Source organism: Eleginops maclovinus, chromosome 9, assembly GCF_036324505.1.
Source record: "Eleginops maclovinus isolate JMC-PN-2008 ecotype Puerto Natales chromosome 9, JC_Emac_rtc_rv5, whole genome shotgun sequence".
Taxonomy (NCBI): domain Eukaryota; kingdom Metazoa; phylum Chordata; class Actinopteri; order Perciformes; family Eleginopidae; genus Eleginops; species Eleginops maclovinus.
In genome coordinates this window covers 24,635,075-24,656,725 of record NC_086357.1, presented here as the reverse complement: position 1 = coordinate 24,656,725, position 21,651 = coordinate 24,635,075, and the positions used below count along the sequence as shown (strand labels likewise).

Genomic DNA, 21,651 nt, shown 5'->3' with positions numbered 1-21,651 from the left:
GAACCAGGATGTAGTTATTTTCAGGTTTTTGACAGAAACCTGAACTGTTTTTTTTTTTTTTAGTTTGTAGTATTTTTGGCATGTGTTATCTACTATTTTATTCCTGTATCACAATCAGAATAGTAGTTTTCACATACAATTAATAAACTTTATAGTATTAGTGCATACATCAGCACAGTATGAGAGAAAACAGATAATATGTAATGTAAAAATAATAAAGAATATTGGAAAAAATACATTAAGAAATCATAGCATTACTTTAAAGAAAAAGAATATATAAAACTACTATGAAAATATGTACGCTTACTGTGATTTAAAAAATATATATATGTATAATATCTACATTAAATTACTATTGTGGAGAAATGTGCTAAATTGTGTGTGTTAAATAACTCTTTATATATATATATATACTCCATACTGTCTAACTTTGTGATGTCATGTACCCACTTTGAGGTTATGTTTACTTTTCCACCGAAGTGCTTTACATGGTCAAACAGCATTATTTTGAAAAGCTCGCACCGGAAGTGGTTGTTCTGTAACGTAGTTTGTTTTGACAGCAGAATGAACGCGATGCGGATAAAGTTTCTGCTGCAGAGAGCTTCATGTTTCAACTTCCAAGCACTGAAGAGTTACTTTAATACTATTAATGTATCCGGAAATATTACCTGTACATCACCAGATTTCAGTTAACAATTCTTATAGTATTATATATGTATGTATATAATACTATAAGTATATATATATATTTATATATATACTTATAGTATTTGTATTATTTGAGTGTTCATTACAAAACTTCAATTTCCCTTTGCATGTGATACAAAAAAATATTAAGCAATACAATTGGATACTCACAGAATACAAAAAATACTAAAATGTCTGTATACATTTTCATTTATTTTAATTTGAGAAGGACAATGCAATTAAGCGTATTTCCAAAACAGAGAAGAGAGAGTTTATAGCTTTAGTTAATTTTAAAGCCGGGGGTGTAGTTGGGCGTTGACATGTAAAATTAAAATATAAAACCTTAAATTGTATAAAACTTAATATATTATTCAATCAAATATACAACCATTTATAAATCACATAATACAGTGATACACTTTGGTAAAAACTCATTACTGAGTACTAAAACAGGTTCAGTGATGAATCAGTGATTTCAGCAGCAAGTTGTATTTCACCCTGAGAGTGTTTCTGAGCAGAGATGAAGTGTAGCAGGTATTTTGGTCCCTCCTCCTCCTCGCCTGGTATTAGGGTGTCAATCTTTTGTCTCGGCCCGCAGAACCGGTCGGTCCAGGTGTTCGCGGTCTCAGGTAGAGTTCACCTGAGCTCTACATAGCCATGGTAACAAGGGAGGGGAAAGACTGGTGTGTGTGTGTGTGTGTGTGTGTGTGTGTGTGTGTGTGTGTGTGTGTGTGTGTGTGTGTGTGTGTGTGTGTGTGTGTGTGTGTGTGTGTGTGTGTGTGTGTGTGTGTGTGTGTGTGTGTGTGTGTGTGTGTGTGTGTGTGTGTGTGTGTGTGTGTGTCACTTATCTTTTTGTAACAAATGTGTGTTTATGGGACTTTTTACAGGACTTTGACTTGTTGCTACTTTAACTATATTTCCACATTACATTTGTTAGTGGATTTATTTTTAAATGCCTTTTTTCTGAATATTTTTGAACATGGTATCAATACACCTAAGCAAATTCCATGTATATGAAAACGTGGCCATTAACCGGAATGCTGCACGAGGACCGTTGTATTCTAAGCTTGTTTCTATGTGATGATCAATCCTCCCAGGCAGAGTGAGCAGCAGGAAGAGGACGAGAGGAGACTTTGTCCCCTGTCTCCGGCTGCTGTGGGAAACAGATGATGATCAATGATTAACGCGGGGATGAACTGGAGGTGATGGAGCACCTCCGTCTCTTCATGTTTTCTCTCTTCGAACTATGAATTCACTTCTACGAATGGTTCCCATCCTTTATCAGGCTTGAGACCTACATCTCAGAGCATATTATACTTTATATAGCAGATTCAGGTTAATATACAACATCTAATCCAACACAGAGTATTTGGAGTATTTAGTCTACTTTTAATGAGGACTTTAAATGAATTGTGTTTTACTGAACCCACCTCCTGCAACTACATCTCACGTCCACAAGATGTCACCTGACTCTGCAGTATTTTCTGGTAGCCTAAGATTTAAATACAGAGAGGAAACATGGGGGAAAACAATTTGACTTTACTTCGGTCATAATCCCCATCAGATAAAAGTGGCATATCAAAAGGATAAATAACAAGTCCTTACCTGACATAGAAGAGAAGTTGGCTTAGTTAATAAAAAGAAAGTACAATTTAAACAAGCATTTTACAGTTGTATTCACATTTTCAAAACATCTTTACTGCAGTGGTTGAAAGTAGCCTAAAATAAAGTAGTAATGATTTACTTGATTATTCACATTTCCTGCTTCTTTATTCAGGTTGTATTGTCACTTGGATTTTCACAAGATGTAAGTCTGTCTTAAGTCCACACCATCCAGAGTAATACAATGATAATTGTGCATCTTTAAATCTTACAATAAGTGCAGTTATAAAAATGAGTAATCGACGGTCCTTCCACTGGCAATACAAAGAAAGGGTCTGAATATTTCTACTGCTGTGTGTCTGGACACCTGAAAAACCTCCCAAACAGAATATTATACATAACATGTAAATTCCAAAGTTAAAGAACCAGTATTTCAGAGTAGTAGGCTCCTTAAGTACTTGAGTAAATGTGCTCCTCTCTGTTTGCAGACAGATGATCTAATATAAACGTGTGAAGCTCAGAGGCGACAGTAAAGATCAACAGCTGTAGGCTAGCAGTAAGGATGAGCTCACAGTGCGTGGATTTAACACTTAATTAAAGAAGATATTTTACACAGTAGGACTCAAAATAAAACATTAACAACACAAGTGCAGTCTTCAAGGGTTTGAGTGTATATTTTTGAGTCCTTTAAATATTTTATGCATTCTACATATTCATTAAGTTCCTTTTTAAATTCATGCAAGACTTGGTATTTGGTACTTAAGGGTCAAAATAAAATACTTTCTGCACTATAAATCAAGCGTTCTAGGGAAGACATCCCTAAGGCTGAAAGAAAATCTGTAAATGAAATATGTTTGAATGATGTCGAGGAAGAAAATGTCTCTGTTTAATAACAATTCTACAACAAACATTTTGCATCTGAATTCATAAAGAATACGCATTAAAGAAAGACGTTGCTGCTCAGAACCTGTGAGTGTATTTAAATGTAACTTATTTCACTTGATTTGTAAGAAAAACCTTGAGAGGTTCTTATGAACATCTGGACGAACAAAGGTTTGCTGGAAATGTTTTGTTTAACAAATGTATTCGTCTATATTTTCCCCCATTTTACTCATTCAATAAAAAAGAACACATTTAATCGTGAAAAGGTTCTACAAATTTAAAATACTGTATTATTGGTGTATCAAATATTTGTCACTTAATTTCCTTCCTATTATTAAGGATTCTTATGGTGGTTCCAGAATCAGAATTTAATTCATTGAAACTACGTTTACACATACAAGGAATTTGCTTTGGTTTAAACAACATAAGTAAATAAGTTGTAGGAGAAGGTCAAAAATATAACAATTATAAACAGAAAATGTTTAATTTAAAAAAGAATGAAGAAAGTATTTACAACATATACAAAAGAAACATGTTATTGAGTTATTAGTTAGCTAATGTTACATTTTTAATATTTGTACCTTATTGTATCTTTTAAATATTTCCAACTTGTGTAATGCTTGATAACACTGCTGCTGTGACAAAGTAACTTCACAATTTGGGATGAATAAATCTAAAACAACAATGAATACATGACAATATATGTAAAACTGCAGTATATTCTTATTTAAATTGGAGGGCTGTGCAGAAATGTGTGCAGTTCTTAATGGACTTTTTGCTCTTGTGCATGTGGATGTTACCCTAAATAAAATGTGCACCCTCTCCCCTGGATGTCTCCGACAGATGGGCGTTGCCCGTGCAGCTAAATGTCAGTTGCTTTCGCCGACACGCCTCCGAAAGGAAGACTTCCTCTCATACAAGCTTGGGAAGTTAACCATGCGGCAAAGTCCCGCCTTAAACGCCTACACGCGCTGTTCTCATTGGCTCTCAACCCTTGTCAATCACTTATATCCCAAGCGACGTCAGCAGCAGGCAGCTACACCACACCGGGGCTGAGGAGTGGGAGACGAAGAGCAATCAGCACCACCAGGAAAAAAATTACCAGGAGCGATAAAAAAAAAAAAATGTACGGACTGCAGGGGAACATCTGACTGACAGTGTTGGGGCATTTAGAAGGCGACGTTTTTGTCCCCATCTCGATACATGAACGTCTTCTGTCAGGCAGAGCTTTCTGGTTTTTGGCCAGTTGGCTGCAATTCCAGGGATGTCTAGCTAAGCTAACCTAGCTAGCTAACAATTAGCCTGCCCATTTAGCTTACACTGGTCACTGGGTGCAACAGGATACCTGCTCTGAACGTGATACTAAAGCATTGTTTTTCAGCTGGATTGATACAGGATCTACTATTCGTCGAGTGCTAGAGACAACGGGGATATTGTTTCTGTTTGCTCCGTAGATGGACAGTTTAACGGTGCGCTCATTGTCGCTACGCGGGCGTACAGTGATGGTTTCGGGGCGGCTAGCCTTCTACTCGGCCGGGCGACCAGCGGAGGGATTGTACAAATGTGGCAGCCAGTAGTGTCCCACTGTCTCTGGGACTTAAGTTGGTAGTTTTGAAATAAATTCCTGCTTATATATTTTTGGATGAGTGTTAGATTTGCTGGCTAAGGATTAAAAAAGTATTGGCACGTTGAACATTCATCAACTTGTTAGCTTGGTCCTTAGCTTACAAGCTAGTTTCCCAAACTAAATCCAGCTGTTTTTTTTGGGAAAGTGCATCAAGTATTTTTTCACACCTCTGTAGTCATCTGAGATGTTTGCAGACATGTTGCATTGCATATTTTCTGTGATCCGCTGTCAGCTCCTGTAACCTGAGGATTTGCACAAGACTTTGAGTAAGCTGTCAAAATATTTTGACACTTGACAGCAGTTCTTACCCTGAAGAAAGGAAGGCCGGATTCTGCAGCAAGCTCAATTATCGGCGTTTTTGGATATTACTTGTTGAGTGTTGGACATATTTTTGATCTTCGCTGTGAGGTGTAGCCCGGCGCCCCTTGTCAGACGGGCTTTTCAGCTCATGCGGTGATGACTTTAGACTCCATGATGGCTTGTTGCCTGAGTGAGGAGGCGAAGGAGTCCAAGCGAATCAACGCTGAGATCGAGAAACAACTCCGGCGAGACAAGAGGGATGCGAGGAGGGAGCTGAAGCTGCTTCTGCTGGGTAAGCCTGCATGATTTAAAAGGTTTCACACACTCCATCTGTACCTCTCCATACAAAGCAGATAACGTATGAGCTGTTGATTGGATTGGCATGTAAAACTGTGCACCCACAATTGCTCAAACCACATTACCCTGGCCACCATAGGATTTGTGTGTGATGTGATATGCAAATCAAAATTCAAATGCGTTTCCGGTCTTGTAGCTTGTAGTAGAGGAGTAGCCATTCAACCTGGAATCACATGTATAGAAATGGATGAATATAGGGATATGTAACAAGGTTTTGTCTTTTACGTTTTAGAATTGGCACAAGTATTCTCAATTGTTTTCGGTTAAACAGGATCGATTACTGTAAAGTGGTCATTTCTAGACAATGAATTACTTACATTTACCCAGTAAGTATTATATCTGCATTAATGATGATTATTGATTACAGATCTCAGTGTGCATATTTTTTTGAAAGGAACGATAATCAACCTTTGAATTATTTGATCAAAATGTTGTGATATTCGATTTCTTCCATTTTTAACATAAATCTCAATATATACTCTTTCACACACTCACAAGAGTCATTGTGTTTTGTTCATGTTTGTTGAATAAGATTTGTTTAGTCCATTTCTATATATTCTGTCATGCTGAATAACTTGCTTTCATGAACCTGATGAGCACACCTCTGGTAAAGACACGATTTTAAGTGCTGCTTGTGCATAATTAATGATGGAGAGATTCTCTGTTACAGATCTGTTCGTTTAATTAAATCCTATGAATGTTGGTCCACTATTAAAAGCTCCTTTTTTTTTGTTAATACAATGAAAAAAACCCAGAATTTTGTTTCTTTAAAACTTCCATATCTGATCTAAGAAGGATAAAACAGGGGGAAAGTTTGGAAACCCTTCCCAAGCTATTCATTTTGTCAAAGCTTGTTTAACTGTCCTTTTTTGACTTCCAAAGCTAAAGTAAAAGCACTATGACTGCCTGGTTGACGAAAAGCTAATAACGAAGACAAGTTAGACGCCACTTACTGAGGCAGGGAATTGTCTTCACTTCCTGGTGACTATTTACTTACATGTAGCTCTAGGTATTTGTGTATTTGACTTCATGTCCGTCTCCTTATGTTTTGTTCAGGTGTCATTTTGTCTATGGTTTGCTTTTGCTTCCTGTCACAGAAAACAAAAACACACTACTGCCTTTTATAAAGGGGTGGTACAGTTGAAGCCTGAAGCTGTAAATCAACTCTTCCCAGTCAAAGAAATGAACAAGGTTACCCTCTGTTAAATTGTTAGAAGTCAGCCTTTTACTTATTCTCAACAACATATTATTGAAAGTAAACCTTCTTACATCCAGCTGTTAACCGTTCCCTCATTCCTGTAGTGATCTTCCACATAAAGTAGGTTTAGGTGCCTGTAAAACATGGCTTGGATAAAGAAAGAAATGGCTGGTTTTTAATTAAGAATGTTACAAGAGAGACTGCATTCTCCTGGTGTCTAGTCTAGAAAAGGCTTCACTGAGGTGGCCCACTTTGGGAATTAACCTCCCTCCTGAGAATATGCTGCTCATTTTCATCTTTAAAGACAGTAGCTGTGACATTGGGGGTTTTATGTTAGGTTTTACTGTAGGAGACGGCTGTTGTTTTGTATTTTCCACACAACAGTTTAGTGTAAAACACCTTCGCTTGAACTGGGAATGATTCAGTGTCAGTCAGTTACTCTGTGGTGTGTTGTCTCAAGTGACTGAACTCACACTTTTTAGTTTAAGGTGTTCTCACGCAAAGGCAACAGCACTTTCACAGCTCATAAGAAACAACTGTTGTTGATAGGGCTGCACGATGTATCGTTTTAACCTTTCAATGCACAATAGTCACATATCACAGTTTCCTATTCATTGCAATAATGAAATCTTGCTAAGCCCGCCACATATTCCAAATGAACAATGCATACGTTTTAAGAATTCTTCAACATGCCATTGTTAGTGTTTGTTATAATTTGAAACAAATGGCTGGAGTTGCTTTAGTTTCAGCTGGAGGTTGGAGTCTGCTGTCACTCCTTAAGGTTGTGTGGAAAGGATCTTAGCTGTATGTAGCTACAGTGTGAGTTATGGGACACTCTGGTTCTCTCACTTCATTTGGATCCTATTATGGACCTCTTTGATTCTTTTTATAGACACATACTGTAGCTTTTTATGATGTTTCTGGCTCCATATCATCTCTTGAGTGTGTTCCCTAAAGTGGATTGTGACTTCTTAAAGTCACTGTTCATGTCATTAGCGCGAGACAAAACAAAGAAGTAGCTGGTTAAGCAGAAACTCTGCAGCTGATTACTAAGTATTTCAGCTGGAAATATTCTACTGAGTATTGCTTGGACTCATCTGTTCTTATTTGCATACAAAGGTCCTAACATTTCGTTTAACTGATCATAGTGTGGAATGGGAATAGGCATTTCAAGCACAAATACTATTTGATTATCACCAGGAACTATTGGGTGTTTTCTGAGAACCGTCTATATAGCTGACACACTTGACTATGTTGATAGGGATCATTTACCTTAGATGGTTGGAATACTGTTAAGACTTTTCAACACAGTTTTGGTGACAATGTTTTTTTTAGGTTGAGTTTGAAAGTGTGTGCCGAAATGTACGTTCCAAACACGTTTAGCCTGTAAACACAAGGAAACCTATTTCTTTACGACAAGATAGTCTCTCAAACTATTGGAGACTTTGAATGTTTAAAAACAATCCTGCCCATCCCTATTTTGGAATCCTTGCGACCTAAAAAGGCCTTTTTTTTGTTGGATGTTCAAAGCTGTGGCATTGATTCCAGCTGTTTATCAGCAGTAAGATGGCTTTCCTCGGTCTTGTGGTTAACTAGTGCATGGTAGACGTGCAGAAAAGAGTCTGAGCAGTGCTCTTCCTTCGGCTCTGTCTAATGAAAGTCACAAGTAATTAAATGTGTACAGCTGGAGCTCAGGGAGCTGCAGTAACAACAGCAGTTTGTGAGCTGTCCTCAGTAAAAAGGACCTTTTTATAAATGTGGTAATGACTGTTCTGAAATTGGCAGATGCACACCTAAGAAAGCAGGGGATCTGATCAGTGATTGTGCATTACCAACGGTTTTACAGCTATTAGAAATGTTTCCCCATCTTCAATTTGAGCTTTTTATATAAAAAGTCCTCGTTTTATTATTTTAACAAAACACTTTTTGATGTTCAGATACATTTTTCAACTGTTTCTACTATTAAACCCCTCCCATCTCATCCCAATAAGGTTTATTTTTTTAATAATTGAGGATGACGAATAACAGAAAAACATGTCGTCTGAATACAAAGGGATCTTGTTTAATTGAGAAAAAAGCGTTAAAAAGAAATGTACATTTAGACGTTGTGCAAACAGACTGGAGACTGTTCAATGACACTGTTGAGTGAAGGTTAGCACATCCATATGGGAGAAAAAACCCATGCACGTCCTTTGCGCCTGTAGTACTGCAAACATGCTATGTATTTGTTCATCTTCTGCAGACGTGTGTACATTTTTTACAACCTGGTAACAAGGCCGCTCAGGAACATTTTCCTTGCATTTTGTGTGTATCCTACAGGAAACCACAGAAAATCACACGATTATTTTAAGTAAGTCTTTTATAAATCCTTAATATGAAGTGCCGACTTCAATTAAAACTCAGAACCACAATAGTTGATCTGCTTTTGTCGTTCGCCTTTTCAAATAAATGATCGCATGCCTGTGTGACTCGCCGTTTAGCCAGATTCTTCATACCCTCGGCATGAGGAGCACATTCTGTACACCTGAACGATCCGAAGCCCTGGGCAGCACCGGGTATTTACCTGAACTCATAATTGAAATGGGAGTCCGGATGCTGTCCACACACACATACACACACTCACACACACTGAGCACACACTTCATCTGTCAATGTGCCCACCGCTCAAACAGGTCTGCAGTATCTGGGTTAATGAGTGTTTGTTTTTTGGCAACACCCAAGGATGTCTCATGCATGGAGCCTACCTACGCCTATTATGGTTCCTCTTGGTAAGTCTTTCAGTAAACCACGCTGATAAGCCCTGTTGGCCGTATTTATTTGGATCCTTGTTAGCTGCTGCCAAGGTAACGGCAGGCATGGCGCAGTTTGGTAGAAAAAGTACAGGAGGCTAACATCAACAACCCACACACGGAGGATACAATGACCAAAAGAGACTTGTGTGGAAATGGCACTATGGGATATCATAGGGCTGTTGTGGTACCCTAGCTTTCCTCATATGCACAATAGCATCGCTGAAGGCCCAGTTGGCAGAAGCCTCCCTGTATCCTCACTCCTACACCTGTGTGTCTAACAGCACGGACTGACTCCCAGCCAGGGTTGATAATGCTAATCATCACCCACGTGAGCTGATTTCCCAGAAATCTCAGATCGCTAGGCTCATGCAGACTGACCTGGCACCGTGGCGTGTGCGTGTGCCAACTAAATGCCAGTTATTTGAGCCAAATTCATATTGGTTTATTACCAGCCACGAGAAGACTGGCAATCGAGAACTGGATACCAACCAGAACATGTTCCATAATTCCCATTCCAAAGCAGTATCTAAAGGTTATATTGATAACCTTTTTATGCAGACGAATGATGATAATAAAAATGAATAGACGCACAAATCCTTTTTAGAAGGATCAAATCATTTCTTGTCTTCAAAAATATTATGACTAAATTTAGTTTGGTCCAAAATTATTTTTAGGTTTGCCTCCGTTTGTGTGCTGCCAGCACCATTGCTAACAGAGGTTGTGAGCATAGAACAACAATGGTATCGTCAGCGTTCGAGAGTCTGAGTAAAAATAACACAACTGTGAAAGATGTATTCTCAAAACTTTACAGCAGTTTGTAGTTTCTATCAGAATGAGTGATTTGAGTGGCCATTGTTTTTCCCGTCAACAGGAAACATTGCCAGCCATTGGTGTGTTTAGTATTTCTGTCTTGCGTTGGGCATTAAGTGACCATAGTTTTCATTCAGTGTGTTGCTGAAATGATTAGTTTCCTAACTGATTTGCAGATTTAAAAAAATGTACGGAAACATCTGCTATTAAAAGAGGAGTATATGATGTGTTGTGTGGTAACTGGGAAACACTTGAGACAGTTTTGGGGCACTGCTTAGATGTGACAAAACACATTGGGTAGTGTGTGTAACAACAGCTCCCCGCATAGGTTGTTTTGTGGACTTCAAGAATGTGCCTTAAACCGAAAGAGAAAAGGTTTTCTGCTTGGCCAAATACACTTGTATTTCTCTGGAACACGTTTTTAATGCCTTATTGTTATGAGCTGCTTACTGCTAAGAAAAACTTGTTGTGCAAGTATGCCTGCACCATGGCAGCCATCCCAACCATGTGTCTCAGAGGTGAACTGTATGTCTGCAGTCCTGAGCTGCTGCGCCCTGTAGATGAAAAATGGAGTTTCACAGTGTGGTACGAAGGCAGGACAGCTAGGTGTTCGTCGTTCTGAACTGCTTCTCTGGCTGCTCTGTTAGTTCAGCAAACTGATGTTGACACACCGAGTTTCTGCAGTTATGTGGCAGTCAGACCTGTGAAAAAGTGCTTCTGTGTCACCATATGTCAGGCTCGTTGTTAAGCTCACCTATGGTCCCGCTTTTACCGTCTTGTCGCTTAATGTCTTGACTTATGGCAGAGGGTTTTGACACAGACAAATGTTTATTATGCTCAAGTACAGTTATGAAAAGACTGAATTGTTGAAGTGGTAGCACGTGTTGTAACTGTGTGTTAGCATGTGAAAATGAAACTGATCTAGAAACCTAAAAAGAAATGTTCTCTTTTATGTTTGCATATTAACACATAATCGATTGGCAAGTGCCTAACTCAGTCTTAGACCTGGAAGAAGAAACAGTAGATTGCAAAGTGAAGGAAAACGTCTCTCCAGTGTGAAGTACTGCTGTTTCAAGTCCGATAGTATTTTGATTAAATGAAATCCAAAATATTGAAACTGATTACTTTGACGTTAACGTCCTTTTTAGAAGAAAACGCATCCAAGGAATTTTCTCAAACTGGAATAGAGATCCCATGATTCCGGCTGCCTCAAACCATCTTTTTCTCCCCCTCAGCAAATGTCCAGACATGCTCTTAATGGACTTGTATTATGGCAGCGACTAACAGTGTAAAATAAATTCAAATGGACACAATTAAGCAAATATTGAAGACCGAAATATGGACGGTATATCTGAATTAAAACCAAATGCGTTTTGCAGTTTTAATGAGGGAGAGTTTAGAGATATTTGGTCACAATGTATGTTAGTGTAACGTTTAGTGTAGACAGGAGGAGATGAGAGAAGCGCCTATCATTCAGTAAGCACCAGAAAGGCTCTGGTCCTTCCCTCCCACCATCTTCATTAAAAAACGTCTTTCTAAATAGCTAGATGAAGACTTCAATGCTGTGACATGGACAGTTAGTTTGCAGATGTCTAGTAGTAACCTGGCGCACACTTTTCCCATCGGCCTTGTTGTAGGAGAGCGTTTTTAATCTGTTTTAAGGCAAATTCAAGTTTCCTAAAGATAATTACATGCTGAGAGATGTGTCCCAGAGGCAGCTTGTTTTAATGATGTTGAACACATTTTTTAGTTTGGTGTATTATTTTGATTCTGCAAACTGGCAAGATGCAAATAATTGATAACAACAACCTCCCAGCTCTCAGCTGGAGAAATGGACTGGAAATGGGCAAGAAAATACAAGAGCTGTGCAATAAATGTGGCATGTGAGGCATGCACAGCTGGGACTGAGTTACATTAGCATTTTACTGTCTAAATCCATCCGGGCACTCTAAAAGGCTATCTAATGTAACAAAACCGCACTCATTGCCAATTGCACCAATTGCAAACGTTATGATGGCCTTTATTCCAAGTAGGGTTGACGTCAGTGGTCGACTAATCCATTAGTTGATCAGTAAAAATGTGTCTTAAGTGGTTTCCACTTCTTAAATGTGAGGATTTTTGATGGTTTCCTTATTTTTCAATGATGATAAACTGATTAACCTAATCTAAAACAAGACGGTTGAAGACCTTTCCTTAAACTCCGATGATTGGACCGATGATTAATTGGTAAATCAAGTAAATAGTTGTCCGGTAACTGCTAAGAAGGCCTTTGTCGTTTACAGTACAGTGCGTCCATACTCTCCACCATCTTGCTAATGCTATGTACCTATTTCTATTCCCTCTAATAATAATGATATGTCCCATGTGGTCTCGTCTCTGCAGCTATACATATAGGAGGAGGATTGCTTGGGGTTGAGGGGTTTCATCGCGTGACAGAAACAGTGACATGGGAAACGAATATCAAACAATTTTATCTCTTTCTCACACACACACACACACACACACACACACACACACACACACACACACACATACACACACACACACACACACCCTCTTCTCAAGCAAATGTGAGTTACTGTATCCATAGCAGCTGTGCATCGAAGCATCTGCCAATATTGTGACACTGAGTCAGTAAAGTTGGGCAAACTGTGTTTAAAGTCTCTGAATTAGCTTTTCAATAAAACTGTTTTAGGAGCTTAGTATTCCTGAAGTTCTTAATTGAATGCTGATCTGTGACAAGTCAAAGGAGAAATAGTGTTATAGAGTTCAGAAACTTTGACAAATCTGGCGAAGTATCCCTGACGCTGTTTGTGGTTCAGCTTGATAGATATGGGTCCAACACTTCATGTTTGATTTGGCACCCATTCGCATGTTTCAGTTTCGCTCCTCTCGCAGACTCTCAGGCTCTTTCAATAAAACAAAACCTGTAGGAAAGTCTTCATGCACGTTAAAATAAATGCCAATCCCTAATCCTTACACCAGTGAAGAACTATTCAGATAGTGTGCTGGATTTAAAGCAGCACACCAAAATGAAAACTACTCCTTTAGTAAAAGTAGAAGTCCTGCATTCAAAGACGACTAAAGTATAGAAGAATTAACAGCCACAGAATGTGGTGTGAAAGTGGTGTTGAGTGGTCGCAAAGTTCTTAAAAAATGCAGTCCCTTTACCGTTACTTACATTGGCGTCTCAAATTTTGAAAAGCCCACAGCCATATCAAATCTTCTTACTTCGACTGCCGGCAGACTAGGCGCGGTTGGTGCGCTGCTTCCTTCTGCCAGGTTAAAACAAAAGGGTATTTTGACTCTGCAAACGGAAATAATTAAGTGTATTTGCATAAAGGGCGATGAAGATTTGTAAATCTTTAAAAAATGTGGTATGTGACGTACTTAATGTGTGATCAGATCATAATTAAAAGGCAATGCCAGGTGTAAACAGTGCCTTTTTTAATATACCGGTTCAGGGAAGACGTATTGTTGTAGGCGGACCCAGACGTTGGCACTGGACTGGTTCCCATGCCAAAAAAGCCAAGCGGATTTCTTTCCATTGTATATTGGAATATTGCAAAAAATGTGGCAAACACTTACAGGTTTCTTTCAGCAGGGTAATCTTCACGTAAAGTAGAAACAGCACTTTTTTAATTGCTGAAGCATAAATGCAATCCCTAGAACCTAAAAGCCAACATGAAGCAATAAACAAACTCCATCAGCGCCGCTAACTAAAGGCAGACGTCATGTAGACACTTGCACCCATAGCTTTTTTTTTTTTGGACACTTAGAAGCTATGGACATTCAGGATTGGGGTATTTACTGAACTATTATGCAATCGAACAAAACGTTAAACGTTCTTAAACTTGTTTTAACCCCAGATCTTATTTGAAGCATCCAACCAAAACGCATTCAAAAAGCATTGACTTTGAGACCGGCAAAGCAGAAATGCTAAAATGCTAACCATTATCCAGACTCATTTCTGCACCACTTAAATGGCAAAGTTATCCCCAATAGATCCCGATCTAATAGAACTAAAAAGGAGGAACATTTAGGGATGCAAAACTAAGACAAAGGGACTGAACTCGTACGATCAAAACGCAGGTTAAGTTCCTGGAGAAGTTCCTGTGGGCGAAAAGAGCCACTAGACATTCGTTCAGTCATTCAGTTCCTGTACAGTCGGACAGGCCATTCCCCACACTCTGCTTCCTGTCTGATGTGCCTGGGGAAGTTTTTAAGGAATCATTTACTTAGAGCTCCTTTCTCCTCCACTCTGTCACACTTTGCCCCCCTCCCCCCCCGACTCTCCTCTGTTCTCTCCCTTTAACACGGATGCCAGACTCTGCTCCAGGTTATTACTCTTCATGTAAACCACAGCTGAACTAGCGTGACCGGCAGCTGACCCGACTCTATGAAACGGATCTGTTTGAATTCCCCCCCCCCCCCCTCCCTGTTATTTGTGAGTTAATGGTTATTTAGCAGAATGACTAATACCCCGGTCAGTGCACGTTGCAGGCAGAGTGACATGTGACATGGTGCTCTTATGGTTAACGGCTCTGTGATCATCGGGCTTCTCCTCGTCCTGCTCCCTCTGGCTTTCCTGTGTTTGGGATTTCAAAATGGCTCAAGGTCTCTGGTAAGCCTGTGTGGGACCAGTGCCCTAATGTTGTCAAGCTTCTAGTCTTATAATATTGAACGCACAAAGTCATGGGGATTTGTCTTTCATGACTTTCGATGTAAAATGTTGTCCAATGGTGGCTGAAATTCCCAAAGTTGTGTTGTGGAGCAAACAGGAAAGCTTTGTTAGATGTTCAATTAGTTTAAAAACAGAGCTCTACACCACATCTTTACAGATCATCTTAAAGCCCATTCTAAACACAGACATTGCTATTTATCATGTTCATTCGTTTTTTGGAAGCCAATCTGTATTATTACAAATAAATAGTGATTTATTGTGCAGCCATATATTCAGGCTCTAGTGTTTTTGGAACTGGGTCTATGGTAAAAAAAGTTGGCACGTGTTCGTCTTAGCTGCATGAAATGTGATCAATCTCTATCAACTTTATAAAAGGTCAATACTGATACACCCTTATGCACAGTATTTTGCTGAAACTAGCTTTCTGTAAATAACTACCGGTATTGAAAAGTCATTTTAGGGGGAAATGTATTGCCGAGACGATTGTGCTTTTTATTGATTTTAACACTGTCACACACAACACTGTTATGGCTGTACTCAAATACCATATATAAAGCACACAGTCAGTAGTCCAATGCAGTCCAATACAGCAGTCCTTCAGTAAATCATTTTAATGAAGGTTATTAATGTTCTGCGGAGAGGGATTACTAATATTATGTTCACCAAACGTATTCAGGAGAGGGCAGATGTAAGATTATAGCCTTTATTTGAGAAGGATTTGCTACAGGCCTGTTATTACCGGACCAAACACACCTACAACTCATACAGCTTTAAAAAAGTGAATGTTATCTTGCATAAAAACACACATTCATACATACAAGAATTAGATGCTTATAATTTAAAATCTCCTTGCCGTTGCTTTTATAACTTTTAAATTCCTGTATGACTTCTGAATTCCCATAGGCGGATCCTGGCGTCCTGGCCGAGGATGTTGTGGGATTAAGAAATGTTTGACTGGGCTCTGTGGAGACATACTGAAGCCAATCAGCTGGGCCTATCAGCTGGTGCTCTCTGCCATGTTTTTATGAGTCCACACTGGAGTTGCCATGGGAACTAGCATTACCCCTCAGGAGTAGCTCCAGCGAATGTACAGTAGCTTGTCCGTGAGAAATGCTTCTGCTGGGTTTTCCAGTCAGGCAGCGAGAACAATGGGATCTGTTGAATTAAGCTGATCATGCCTGCAAGACATCTCCATTTGTATTTACGCAGCTAAATAACACACTGGCCTCTGGGCTTTACAGGGTGTACCGCACACTGCACCTTCTGTCTGTTTCGACTGTCACTTTCCCTGCGACTGTGCGTGTTTTTAAGTACACATGAACACACACACACGCTCAATTACACAACAAGGCTGATGCATCTATCCCTTGCTAACGCCCTGCATTTCTCTACTTGGAAAGCAGAGAGAATGCACTCTGTCTTTTTCGTTTCTTATTCCCCCACATCCCAATCACCCCTCCCCTCTCCCTCAGCTCTTCAATGAGAAAGTGAACTCTCCGCCGCTGCGTCTCGACAATCGCTATTTATGTCCTTCTGTCAAAGACGCGCTGTGTCTGAAGGGGAAACTCCGCTGTTGGCTGACCTGTGTTCACAGTGAGAGATCCTCCTTCACTGAACCGGCTCAAACTTTACTTTCGTCTTCATGCAAGATGTGTCTGCTCCTCTGCCCCGGGAAGAGCAGCTGCACCTTATCACACAAATCAAATGATCTAATCAGCCATTACAGTCCTGCCTAGACAGTATGGCTGTAAACATGATCAGCATCACTAATGTTAGTTTTAGAGAATGACGCGGTAGCATCTCTAGTCGACATCAGTAGAAAAACAAAGACAGGAGTAAAAGATAGAAATCAGAGAGAACTGGTAGCTGAAGTGAGCTGGGGAGATGAGGGGTGGAGTGGAGAAGTAGAGGAAGAAAATAGGTGTTAGAGTAAGGGAGGAGGATTGAGTTGCATTGTGATACTAAAGGTAGAGTTTGGGTGAGACTACTACCTGCCTTGGCTTTTAAATGTCCCTTTTTTAAAGTTGAGCACTGAATACAAACCTCTGATGAATTCATCCCCGAAACATGGAGTGGCCAAAGACTGCCGACCCCTGTCTCCTGGCAAAACAAGCCTATTTTGCGAGCGTGACAGACGTTTTCATAAGGCTCCGCGCAGCAGTGAGTCCTGAATCCCTGAAATGAGTTAGCGTTTTAGCACCACAGTTCCCTAGTTTTGGGTCAATGGGTTTTTTAAAAGTGTTTTTGGTCAAATGCCTGTAAATGGTTTGTGGTTAACACAAGCTCGAGAGATTTTTACTCTGTTCCGTAACCCCACTCATGTGTTTTAAAGGTTTTGTGTCTTAAAGCTGGTTAACAAGTGGCTGAATCAGACTACGAAACAAGCTTGCTTTTTACTTAGCAGTGGTGACGTGGAGTCCTTCAACCGGGGCGAGGTTTAACTGTAGCATTTCCCTTCTGAGGATTTCATTTCTGCCTCAAAAAATAAAACATTGGGGCTCCTTTTTGTGAATATTATCATCCTAAACAAATGTGAAATATTGTATATGAATCGTAATTAAATCCCACAGAGCTTACTTGATATTAGATTCCAATGGAACGGTCCCATTGACTTGTTATCGAGGGAACCAGTGCGATTCGAACCTGAGGGTTGACTACAAATGACGACCACCCCAAGAGGACTTTTATTGTGAAAAATATACATTTATCACCACAATAGCAACAATACTAAGAATATTGCAGGGAAGAAGAGTAAGCACCAAACATGACTATATTAGGATTTATATGAAATGAAATGCGTTTGTCCATACCGTTGAACACCAGTCGCAGCCATTGATCCGGTAAAGACCCACCTTCAGTCAGAGAGCCCTGCTGTGATAACAATGCAATCTCTGTTGGGCTCAGCTGACGTGCCTCAACAAAGCCAGTCAAGCCCAGCCAGCACATGTGTATGGAAAAACACCATCTGTGTGTTTATGCATGTGTGCATATGCATGGTCACTGTGATACAAAAATTGGAGGAGTGAACTTGGTTTACCCGGCTCTATGTTGAGCTGAGGTGAGCCGGGCAGCCCTCATGTGGTTACTCATGTGGTATCGCTTCACTTACCAAGACTGAAGCCACAGCCAAAACAATGAGTACATCGCTTTGTAACAATGCAAATCCCGGGACGTTAAAACCAAGATGACAAGAGGCAGTGACTCGACCGAAAGTACTAAAACTGTTGTCAAAATAAAGTTTGATTCAAATTCTTGACTAGAGCCCTCGATACAGGGATGTGTAAACCCACGTATTGTTTGCTATCCTATGATATTCTATTTGAGTTGAAGTATAGTCTGCTGCAACACAATCATAAAGTAGAGTTTTCTATGTGTTACTTGATTACTGGAACAGCATACGAATCGTACAGATTTCACATCAAGTAAACCATGAGTTGACACAATGTGGAAGAGGTACCATTTCAGCAGCCTGTCGTAGAAGACTGAGTTGGCATTGAGGTCTGGCTCGCTGCCCGGGGGCATGATGGGTGTTGTCCAAATGATAACTATTGAGAACATTTGTTATTCTTCTCTGACTGCTAAGAACCCCTTAAAAACCACAGGGGGTTTGCTCTGTCATTTTTCTGACTGTATTAAAGTGAAAGAGCTACGTGTTAGACTGGGGGGTGGATTGGTGCTCTACTGTGCTTTGGGTATTATGGCATTGACCTTTTGAAACAAGTGTAAGGATTATTCTCATACTTGCATTGCTTTAATTTCCCCCATGTGTCTCTATAGTTAGTAGTGGCATCAGCTTTTCAAATTGTTTCCAGATTTCTTTTTTTGCTTGCTTCTCACATACTTGTCATTCAAAGTTTCTGAACTCCTCAAAAACTCTGTTCCCACTGTCACGATCCTCCGGTTTGTGCTCATGGTGAAAAAACAATGTCAAACAAAAAGATAGCCGCCCAAATAGATCATTAAAAGCTAAGGGGGTATTACAGTTCATCATGCAATGGTGGTTAGAGTGGTGAAATGTTTTCAAGACATAGTTAGTCTAGTATTCTCTACTTTTCCCCAATGGAAAACCAAAAATAAAAAGACGGTACCACAGGACAGGCTCTATGGACACAACCACTTACTGTCTTCTGATTTCTCAATGTATCAGCTCACAGTTTCTCACCACGTCTCATTTAAATATGTCCTCTTCAGTTGAACGTCAGCACTGTAGGATACTAAAACTTTGTCAACGATCGGGGGACAACTGTTGTACATATTTAATGAATCCATTTATGATCCCTTTGTTTAAGTTGTCCCCTAACCCCCTGTGTCTTCTCGTCTTCCTTTCAGGTACTGGAGAGAGTGGCAAGAGCACCTTCATCAAGCAGATGAGAATAATCCACGGGTCAGGATACACAGATGAGGACAAGAAGGGCTTCACCAAACTGGTCTACCAGAACATCTTCACCTCAATGCAGGCCATGATCCGGGCCACGGAGAACCTCAAGATCCCGTACAAGTACGAGCAGAACAAGGTGTGTACCAAGTGTGAGGAGGGACGATGTGTTTTTGAACCAAAATACGTCGGTTTTACTTGCTGGTTAAATACGTCCAAGCATTGAGCAGCCAAGGAAATTTGAGATTCCAAGGCTATCACTTCATCATTTCAATCATCAATAGATTTCCTCCACATAAAATCCTCTCTTACTAAACTGACTTGTTTTTAAGTGTTCTCCTTTGCTTTCCTCTCCCAGAGTAATGCCCTGGTGGTGCGTGAGGTGGACGTGGAGAAGGTCTCCTCATTCGAGCATCCGTACACCAATGCGATAAAGATGCTGTGGACTGACCCTGGCATCCAGGAGGCCTACGACCGCAGGAGAGAGTACCAGCTCTCAGACTCTACCAAATAGTACGTCTATCATCCTCTGTTAAAGCAGTATCACTGAAACCGTAGCCTGTAAAATATCTAGTGCAATGCCAACAGACTGGTTAATGAGTGTTTCGATCGCTTAGACGTGAAGAGATAAAACCACAGTTGCTTTGGAAAGAATAAACCTTTTTGAGTTGTTTTCTTCCCGTGTTACGATTTACTAGATAGGACAAAGGAAAAGAGGGTTCAGGCAGATGCGGAGCTGAGGAGAGAATGTTGACAGGCTTATTAACGACCGCTAATAATATCAGAGCTAATTCCAACCGGCATTGATCCATGTCAGACTAAGAGGGCTCATTTAAATAGTTGAGGTTTTAGGGCGAGAAATATAGTTATTCATAAATGTATTAGTATAAACTGTATATTTTTTATGAGGTACTTGTGGATATTTGCATATTGGTTTGGTTTTCAACTTCAATTTGGTCGCAAGCGGATATCTAGGGGGGCAAAACATTAGTGTTGTTTTCCGACATGTGCTTCTTCATCATATGTTCCTTCCACAGTTACCATAACGCTTTAGATCGAATAGCCACAGCGGGGTACATGCCCACCCAGCAGGACGTGCTGCGGGTCCGAGTGCCCACCACCGGCATCATTGAGTACCCCTTTGACCTGGAGAATATTATCTTCAGGTACTGGTGTCGAATGCTGCCGAGGAAGCCCCCCGGTTGGCTAGCTGCTCTGCAGTTTGTCAGCCTGGTGGAAACCGTCGATGCCGCTATCTCCATCTGCTCTGTGCCGCACGGCGGGGCTCAGCACTTTAACACATCCCTGATGGCACGCTCTCAAAGACTCACCCAAAGAAATCCCCTCCTGTCAAGTCTTTATACAAAAGGGAGTCACTTTCTAAGCCTAGGTTGTCAAAGTTTGCCTCCTAATGCTAAATCATAATAATGAGTCCAGTTTAAAGTCCCTAAACCTTCACAGATGATAAACTTGAGGAATATGTTGTCTTTGGGAGCTGCCCTCAAGGATGAAGCTACATTTCTAAGAGAACGTTCGGGAGGTAGAGGTTCAAAACGCCTCTTCCTCCCCTCATAACTCTTGGGAATGATTTTCTGTGGTTACATCTGGACTGGTCCACTTGCTTTCAGAGGAAGGGGGGTGCTGTTTCTGCTGTTATGCTTCATTTTCTCTTTCCTCCATCCCTACCTCCCTCTCTGTCTGTTGTCCTTCCTGTCTCTAGCTATCTAAGTGATCTGGATCGTATTGCTGAACCGTGCTATCTACCGACCCAACAGGACGTGCTTAGGGTTCGAATCCCAACCACTGGGATCATAGAATACCCTTTCGACTTGCAAAGCATCATTTTCAGGTAGAAGAAGAACAACATTACTTTGTCTAACCCCGCTTCTGTACCCTCTTAGTGTTCTGTTTTCATTTTAAAATCCACTTTTATGTCTGAATATGTCCATTCTGTTTCTGGAAGAACATCCGTTGAATGTCGGTGGACAAATTCAATTAACTATTTGGATCATTCATTAATATTTCGAAGTTTATATTCCATTCTGCTTCATTCTGGGACATCCGTTCTTACAATGGTAACAGTACAGTCGACTTTATACTCCTTAAGCGGCTGCGTTTTTACTTTATGAGCAACCCTAGTTAATGCTAACCCTGGTGACAAATAAATGCCTTTCCTGTTGCTGCTTCACAATAAAAGCCTCCACATGTTCCGCCAGTTCATCAGGGTCAAACGGTCTATTTCATTTGTACTCCTGTCATAAATGTACGAGTTCGAGTTACAACCCACGTGTGAATGATTCCCCTTTTTAGATCTTGGTTGTTTTTAATTTTAACTTG

General features: G+C 40.2%; 1 protein-coding gene and 1 long non-coding RNA gene across 4 annotated transcripts in view; both read left to right on the top strand.

Annotated features, from left to right (window-relative positions):
* LOC134869681 (uncharacterized) overlaps positions 1–3,398 on the top strand; it is a 66,884-nt gene extending 63,486 nt beyond the window's left edge. For both annotated transcript variants that reach the window (XR_010166443.1, XR_010166444.1), the window contains exon 3: positions 1,785–3,398. This is a non-coding gene — a long non-coding RNA (uncharacterized LOC134869681). The remainder of the gene's footprint in view (positions 1–1,784) is intronic.
* Positions 3,399–4,205: 807 nt separating this feature from the next.
* The window catches only part of LOC134869391 (guanine nucleotide-binding protein G(q) subunit alpha), a 30,158-nt gene continuing 12,712 nt past the window's right edge, over positions 4,206–21,651 (top strand). The window contains exons 1-4 of one of the 2 annotated variants that reach the window (XM_063890981.1): positions 4,206–5,390; positions 19,269–19,453; positions 19,673–19,827; positions 21,035–21,163. In XM_063890981.1, coding sequence (XP_063747051.1) covers positions 5,255–5,390; positions 19,269–19,453; positions 19,673–19,827; positions 21,035–21,163 — 605 coding nt within the window. In that variant the 5' untranslated portion in view covers positions 4,206–5,254. Of the gene's footprint in view, positions 5,391–19,268; positions 19,454–19,672; positions 19,828–20,351; positions 20,481–21,034; positions 21,164–21,651 lie in introns of both variants that reach the window. The other variant, XM_063890982.1, reaches the window with a different exon arrangement.